Consider the following 8,756-nt stretch of genomic DNA (forward strand, 5'->3'; position numbering starts at 1 on the left):
TTTATATCAAGTAACTAAAGTAACTAAGTGGCCTGACTGTGAAAGCTCTGACTACTTCCCAAGCTCTAATATGGGTAGAGAAACACTTTTTTCTACATTAAGTCTCTAATTAATCTGGAATTTAAGTATGGATTTGTGAAATCAAACAATCTTACTTAAACAATCAGGAGATTTAAAATATTATGTATTACTCAGCTACATGAAATTAAAAAAAAAAAAAAACAACAACTTTGAGTATTCCAAGTAAATTACCAACAACAGCAGGCAAATGTCATTTTAAAGGGAACAAACCTAGGTCAGTTTTCTTTTTCAAAACCAAGGCCAGTTACTCAATTTCAAATCCCTCTGTTACAATGCAGAAATATACTCACAGCAATGTAGTGTCTGAGCACATAAGTGATTTCTCCTGCCTCAGCCTTTGAAACAAGCCTCCTGTGCTCTCTGTAGAACTCCTCTGAGCCAATCTCTGCATAAAGTATGACCACAGGACTTTCAGGGTTTGGTGCTGGGTACTTGTGGTCCCCCTTGAACAAAAATGGCTTTGGCCTAAGTGGAAAAAGTGAAGAGTCACAGTGTGTGTCACAGCATTTCCTCACTCAATGCAAAATGCACTTTTTTTTCCTGTTTCTTCATTTTTCATTGAATACGTATGTTGAGCTACTCCCACATATTATATCAAGGCTGGCAGCACGTGGGGCACGTTGCTAAAAGCTTTGTGAAAAATGAACATATGAAAAGAAACAAGTGACTAAGAGCTATTTTGAATCTAGTATTAACAACTTCCCCTAGATTTCCAATTAACTTTCTCTCCCCATGGTGATTCATAATTTCTGTATGAAAAATTAAAAAGGCTGATAAAACAGATGTGCCAAGGGCACAAATTCCTTTGAACCTGGTCTTTGGCTTAGTATGCAAAGAAGTGAATGAAAAGTCTATTTTCAGCTTGTTTACATTTTGTCTGAAGTGCAATAAATACTTAAAAGTTTTCCCAGTAAGTCAGAAGAATAGCATGTGAGCTAGAGATGCCATATGCCTGCACATTGACAAAAGAATCTTCATGCTTAGAACCAAATAACCAAGATTATAAAAATCATATTGAAAACAAAAATGTTTTCATATTATGAAAACAAACTGAAATGTAAGGATTTGGGTTGGTTTTTGTTTGTTATTTCTTTGGGTTTTTTTAATAAGTATTATATTTTTTACTTCTTTTTGTTATTTGCATTTACAATCAAGTTTTATTCTTGTAGAGAAATCTGAATTTTAAACATATTGTATGCTTTGTTAATGCTGAGAAAACTATACAGAGAAAAAGATACTGCACATGCTTTCAGCCATTCATAAAACAAATTGTTACATTAACTCTCATTTGAATATGCAGCCCAGCTCCTATTTTCCCTACATACTGAAGGTTTTACACATTCCTGAGAATTCCTACTGTCCTTCAACAGTTTCCAGCAACTTCCAGAATTTGCTCCAAAATTTTTCTGTGCACATTCCTCTTCCTAGCAGAACTATCAAAGAGCAAGGGATAAGAAAACCATCATTGCAATGTGAATGAACACCAAATAAGTGACTGCCACTCCAGTGCCAACACTGGATAGGAGAAATCAACACTCAACACAGAAACAAAAATTTTATCACAACCTCTTCATAGCAGTAAGTCTGAAGTTAGGTTAAATTTTAAGAGCTAACCCAGTAACAAGAAATTAAACAAATACCTGTCTGAAGCTGCCTGTAAAAGGTTTCCAAGAGAGTCAAATTCACATGTTTTCTCCCCATGCACAACAAAAAACAGGGTACAGCCCTTTGGTGGAGATTCATCTGCTGCTATCTGTATAAAACATTTATAATAATGTAGGTTAAATGTCTGCCCTTAGAACAAGTGAAAATTGTAACAGTGCAGTTGCGCAGCGAACAACATTATTTCCCACATCCCAAACCAGTACTTCTTCCATGTTTATCACATAATTTAAATGCAAGGTGAAATTGCAAGATGGAGAGTTAAGCCTTAAATTATTTTTCAGTCTGTTACTATTAACTGTAAGGTTAGTTGCAGGTACAGAAAGCAAAGTTTGCAATTGCAGAGGTTTTGGTCAAGGTTTTTTTTTTTTGTCTTAGACATCACAAAAATCTGTATTTGTTAAATATCAAATGACAAAATTACTCCAGACGAACAAGGAAGATGTTATACAGTATTACTTAAATAAAGCACATCCTAATGTGAGACAATTTCCAAATAATTAAAAATATTTAAAAAAGAACAGAAAACACAGTGAACTTTTATTTATGAGTTCTAATCACTATATATATATATACACATCCAAATATATAGATATATATATGGAATACTATCTTCAAGTTAGTTCAGCTGAGCAACAGGAACAGCAGCAGCATCATAAGAGCCAATAGACATGGTCCTCACAAAAATCTTTGTGCCAATTCTTAGTGCAGCAGGGACAAAGATATGCAGACATGTCAAAATATCAATTCTTTAGTCTACTCTAGACAAAAATTCAGCACCTCATGAAATTTGTCTACACATCCACTCTGTAGCTCAGGTGTACAGAGCAGTTAATCAGTTCAGGTTTTTTATACTCTCAAATGTTTCCTTCCACAGGTCCCTCCTTCCTGAGCCTTGGTAAAATGCTCTGCACCTCACCTGAGCATTTCCTGAACTGACCTGTTGAAAAGCTTGAACTGCTGCAGAGTAGGAGCGTAAAGACAGGGAAAATTTCAACAAATTCTGCTGCAAAGGTGACAGAGTCTGGCAGGCCACTTTCAGCATTTCCTGGTAAGAAGAATAATCACTACCTGCAAAATCAAAGTACAAGCAGTTATCTTTCTATCCCATAGTCTCACTGAAGAGGGGCTTCTCATCTTAGTGTGTTTAAACCAACAGAAACCCATGACATTAATTCCGTGTATGCACATGACCATTTCTCCTCCAATTTCATTACAGCCAATTCTACAGCTGGATGAGAGTGAACTTCAATAGAGATCCAGGAGAATATATTGAATACTTGATACATTCTTGAGGATGTAAACGTGGACAAGAGAGGAGGGAAACATTAAAGAGCTCCCATTTAATTTGGCTGAGAAATAGTAACACAGAGAAAAGGCATTTAAAATATTTCATACTTCATGTTGAAAAAGAATCTGGCAAGCAAAATGTTTCAGATTCATCCACTACAAATGGATGAGCTTTTGTTAAATGGACATCCAAAAGCCTTGAGTACACTACATAAAAAATATTACTGAAAAAGGTATTTTATAAAAGTCAAATGAAGGTTAAAACAATGGAAGACAAATACTTTGGTATATTTTTCAACTATCAGTCAGCATTGAGAAAAAGATAAAAACTTACCATCATGCTCTGCTGTCTTAATATTCTCACTGGCTTCAACAAAATTCCAGAATTTTTCTTGACCTTCTTCTGATAAAAATTCACTAAGTAAGATGAGAAGAGTCAGTTAGATCTACAAATTTTCTCACAGTTACAAATCTGATACCTTGTAATGCTTTACAGAAAGTTAGCACCTACCACCTGTATCAGCAAACTGTGTTACTAGGAAAAGCACTGCAGGAAAGCTAAAAACAAACAAATCCAAACAAATAATCATTGCAGACCAGGACAAACACACAGTACATGAAAGCAGCTTGTAAGGCACCTCCTGATCCTTTAAATGCCACTAACAGGAGCAGTGTCCATCCTGGTAGCTCTCCTCCCTAATGCATTTCTTTGCTAGCCTTCTTTTATGAGAAACACACATTTTTGTTTATTTTGCTGAAATAAACCATAATTATGTGCTTTGGTGGGCTTTGGTGGAGGTTTTCTGTTTGCCTGTTCTTAAACAAGCAAAAGGAGAAATCACAGCATCAAACCATGTTATAGTTCCCATATATTAAGCATATAAGGGGTATGTATACAAGGGTAGACAATGAAATTCATCTCTAAATATTGCTAACCACAAACACTGTATCATGTCCACACATGTAACATACTTGGTATGCTAAAGGATGCTACAACAGAAGGTTTGGAGCCCACTCACTGCCACACTAACTTGTGTGTTCCAATCCAAGGTAAGTGCTGCTTGAGCACCTGGGTAACAAATTGCAGTGCTGGGCTAAGTGCAGTGACTAGCAGGAGTGATTTTACACTGCAGTGCTGCATCATGCTGCAGTTCATCCCAGGTGAACTTTCCTTCCCTACCCAAAGCCTCTGACTACAATGGATCAAGTCTTTGGCAAGTTATTTTGATTATTTGCTCACTGTTTCACACTCTCTTTAGTTGAGTTTTTCCCCAGCAGTGTCCCAATGTCACACAGCCTCAGGGTATCTAAATCCTGGCATTAACACCTGTGCTTTGCACTTTACTGCTTAAGGAACTTGCAGTCTTCAGCTTCTCCAGAGAAGGTTACAGAAAAGCAATTTCACCTAGGACACACCTGTCCTCTGAATGAAAGCCATGCTCATGTGAATGAAACCCAGCAATACTCAACTATTTTCATGTGAAACAATCTGCAGTAAAACGGACAAAATTCTACATTTGGCAGTACCCTTAAGTGATACAAAATTAAGCACACACTAACTCGAAATTCTAAAAGTCTGACTGACATCTCCAACTAAAACATGACAAAATTAAACAATGAGGGATTTCAAACGTGCTAAGCAGACCAGCACTGAAAAGACAACACTTTGTTTTCTCTTTACACAACGTCTTTAAAAAAGTCTTTAATACCATAGAAGAAACGTTCCCAGGGTCACTTGCACAATTCTTAACAAAGCAACTGACCAATGCAAAACTCACATGAACAAAGTTAAACTCAAGAAGTACTGAGCTAAATATACACAAGCAGCAGACATGTATCAAAACCTACAACACTGAAGTAAAATACATTCAGCTACAGAACCTTACAAGACCATGCTGAACTCCTCTATCTAGTCTTTTGAGTAAAACTTCATAAGGCAAAAAATACCAAGTGTGTAATTGTTTGTGGTTATTAATGTCTGTTCTAATGCAAAATGAAAGAATTTATCACACAAAACAACTACTACTGTCTCCTCTAAAATCCTCCTCCTATCTCCCCGTGCACAGCAGCGATCAAATTCCCACAATATTACTGTTGGTAGTGACCAGAAAACAAAGCGCCACATAACAAAAGAACACTTTTCTTAATCCTCTAAGCATATTCTGATTTGACAATGAAAAAAAAAAATCACAATGCACTTACCTTGTTTCAAGGAGTAAAGGAGTTGAAGACCACTTTGTAGTTAGTGATGTTGTCACAGCCTTAGAATGTGCTTTTACAAGTGAAGAGCTGAACCAGATTCCAAGAACTGCAATAAGTATTCCCATTTTATAGAACACTGAAAAGGATGAAGGAAAATAATAAGTTTTGTATTGTCTCTTCTTATAAATACAGGATCTCAAATATACTGAGAGGTATGTTAAGATTTTAATACTGCATTTAATGCAATGCATTAATGAGATGATCACACTCTCACCTGGGCTTACAAAATCAAAAACTTGGAGAGGCAAGGAATTTACAAACTTACTCCTGAGATGCAATTAAACCTAAATCAATTCCAGCTTCCTCTGTGTTTATGCTTTCAAATAATGTTTATGCTTTTGTTCCAAGATGCCAACACCACATACATCTTGCTTTAAGAGTATTACAAACTGCACACATTTCAGACTGCGTGAGAAAACAACCCACTGTTCATTTTGTGGGAGGTAAAATCACACTGTGTGTTAGCACAGATCCAGCAGCTGTGGACTAATGCAGGCAAGGGTGAGGTTCCCCAGTCAGTCCTTTAGGTTTTTTGGGGAATGAAGAAACAAGTATTTCCTGGCTGCACCAAGCACCACCAAATTTAAAAGCTGAAATATGAATGAAATAATGCAAACAGACTAAAATTATACAACCTACTGAGAAAGTAGAAAAAAATCATTCCATTTCTTTATTATCCTTCATTTTGTGTATTTTCAAGCCTTGTATTCTCTGGCCTACACACCAAAAAAAAGCTGAGTGGAATTTCCTTGCCCACAACTCCTAAACTTATGGAAGACCTGAATTCTTCTGTTGGCTTTCCATTACAGTCTCCAATGGTTCAAGCTTTTTTTGCCCCTCTCTGACTATAGTATATTTATATTTATTATGCCCCCAATATGCACTCAAGTGCTCATTGAGTTCTTTATCTTTTTTTTCCTAGTAAACTTATTTTCCATGTTCCCCCTGCACCTAAAAAAACATCCTAATTCAATTCTACATATACCACACCCAACAACCTGCCAGGATCTAACTTCTGTCTCTTTTTTATTACCATCTCAATATAAAGGACGGGGTTATATATCTGTAGCTCTAAGCTACCTGTATATATACAAAACAAACCAAATCCTTCTCTCTTTAAAAGTTTATACCCCTCCAGCCAAATGTTTCCCAGCAATAACTCAGACATTATTCTTTCTCTGGGAATAAAACCAGAAATTCCTGCTGTGATCCTCAAAGAGCAGCTTGGTCAGCTGCACAGGACATTTGTTTTATGCCACACCTGGGAAGCAGACAGATGGCATCACAGAACGGGCACAGCCATCACTCCCTGTGTGCAGAGGGGGAAGCTCAGCCAATATTTGTAGAGTGAAACATTGGCTTCTGCCAACTGACATGAAAAACCAATTCACAGCTCCTCTCAGAGATGGGTCCTTCTTTTCTCTGCAAATCACACACTGGAGCTTGGAATAGGTAAATGAATATACCCAACAGCACTCTCATGGCTAAACCCCCCAGTGCTGCTCTCTTGTGCCTGCTTTCCTGCTCCGGGAAAGACTGAATTAAAAGCCTTTTTCTGTATGAAATAGGAAAGAAACCAAAGGACACATCTGACACCTGATACAGTTTAACCAACTGAAAACCTGCCGTTTAGAAATATCTACAAATCCTCAACAATAACAGCCATAAAACAAAGGAATGACCGATCTCTCAAAGAAAAACACACCACGGAAAAAGAGGTAACAGGCACAGGAATGAACAAAATTGACACAAGGCGATCCAGCTTTGTGCCAGGTAACACAACAAAACCCAATCTGAATTACGACACCGCAAAGCAGTGTAAATATTTTTCCTCCTTATTTTTCTTCCAATTATTCCGTTTAAAATACTCGGGCAACTCGCACATCCAGCCTTGGGGAGAGGAATAAACCAGCCCACGTTTACAGCCAGTGCCCTCTGCCAGGCCGGTGTGGTGGCAAGCGGGTGAAGGGCAAAGCAAAGCGCGCTGCCGCCGGGAGCGAGGGGCAGGTCCTGCTGCAGGCACAGCGCGGGGCACCGGGACCGGCACCGCGCACGCAGAGATCACGGGAACCAGCGGGCACCGAGCGCTCGGGTCGGTCCCGCAGAGGCGCCCGCTGCGCTGCCCCGCGCCACCGAGGCGCCGAGCAGCCAGGGCTCAAAGCACACACGACACCCGGCCCGTCACGGCGCTGAGGGTGCCGGGCATCAAACGCAGCCTCCGCCGCTCCCCGCTCCCGCTGACCGCCCAACCGATCCCCGCGGGGGCCGCTGGAGGGACGCCGCCGGTGCCGGCCCCGCAGCGCCGCCCGCCGCCCCCGCGCCCGCCGCGCCGCCGCTCCCTCAGGGCCCCGCGGCCGCGGTTCGCACCTGCGAGCGGCCGCGCGCCCGCCCGGCTCCCGCCGCCCGCGCCGCTTCCGCTTCCGCCGCCGGCCGGCGGCGCCGCGCAGTGACGGCGGGGCCGGGCCGCCCGCAGCCCGGCCCGCGGCCGCCGGCGAGCGAGGCAGCGCCCGGAGCGAAGGCACGACCTGCGGGTTTCGCGTGGCATTGACTGGCCCTGAGCAGTCGCCAGCCTGTGCTGCCGGGAGGACACCCTGCGCAAACAACTGCTCGTTTATTAAAGCGTAGAGACGTGGGGGGAACTGAGAGCAGCATACGGCAGGTTAAAGCCAGTCGTTCTTCATTTATCTTCTCTGCACCTTTCACACCTTCTCTACCCTGTTCATGCCGGAGGGGCCGGCTCTGTGCGGGCTCCGTGCCCGGCCGCCCCCGCCGGACACGGAGGTGCAGCAGCAGCACTGCGGTCCCGGGCGGGACGCGGCAAGCCAGAAGGAAGCTGTAAATCCCGGCAGGCAGAGGGGAAGGGAATGTCTCAGGATGGGAGCTGAGCCGCAGCCCAGGCGGGTGTCCTGAGAGTGACATCGCGCCGCGACAAAGTGCTGCTGCTGGCCACAGCTTCCCCAGCGGCGCCAGCACAAACACTGTTTGTGTTCCTGTTCACAACACAAGCGCTAAGCTTTGCGGGGCACACCTAGGCATTACTTACATGTGCACCTAACATTTCAAAGGTTTACCTCCTGGTTTCGTTTTAAATCATTATTAAAACTCTGAAAGTGGCAGGTGTCTGGCTGAGTTCATCTCTAAGCCTCGAAACATGAGAAGAATACTATCTTGAAGACTGGTGGTGTTCTGATGTGTCTGTAAACAAACGCCCGGCACTGTGGGCTCTCAGGGCTGTGATGTGCGTCATCTCCCAGGTTTGGGGGGGGGGGGGGGGTGTTATTACTTATTTTTTTCCGTCTATCCCAGTGATAGGGGAGGGTAGGGTGCCCCGCCCCTATCCCCTTGTCCCTAACCAGGATGAGGGTTGGGGACTTCGGGGAATCCACCCCCCACCCCCCGAATTTTAGGAGGTTTGGAGTGCTAAGCCCCAGGGATCCCCAGAGCACCCGCATGTCCCTGTG

At 42.3% G+C, this 8,756-nt stretch overlaps 1 protein-coding gene across 3 annotated transcripts in view; it reads right to left on the minus strand.

Annotated features, from left to right (window-relative positions):
• The window catches only part of UGGT1 (UDP-glucose glycoprotein glucosyltransferase 1), a 41,002-nt gene extending 35,637 nt beyond the window's left edge, over positions 1-5,365 (minus strand). For all 3 annotated transcript variants that reach the window (XR_014957272.1, XM_021538031.3, XM_021538030.3), the window contains exons 1-5: positions 5,236-5,365; positions 3,368-3,450; positions 2,684-2,814; positions 1,722-1,834; positions 372-546 (exon numbers count right to left, since the gene is read on the minus strand). Coding sequence is in view for 2 of the 3 variants with exons in the window: in XM_021538031.3 (XP_021393706.1) it covers positions 372-546; positions 1,722-1,834; positions 2,684-2,814; positions 3,368-3,450; positions 5,236-5,360 (627 nt within the window). In the remaining variant the exon portion in view is untranslated. The remainder of the gene's footprint in view (positions 1-371; positions 547-1,721; positions 1,835-2,683; positions 2,815-3,367; positions 3,451-5,235) is intronic.
• Between the last annotated feature and the right edge of the window lie 3,391 nt (positions 5,366-8,756).

Source organism: Lonchura striata, chromosome 9 (assembly GCF_050655825.1).
Source record: "Lonchura striata isolate lonStrDom1 chromosome 9, ASM5065582v1, whole genome shotgun sequence".
Taxonomy (NCBI): domain Eukaryota; kingdom Metazoa; phylum Chordata; class Aves; order Passeriformes; family Estrildidae; genus Lonchura; species Lonchura striata.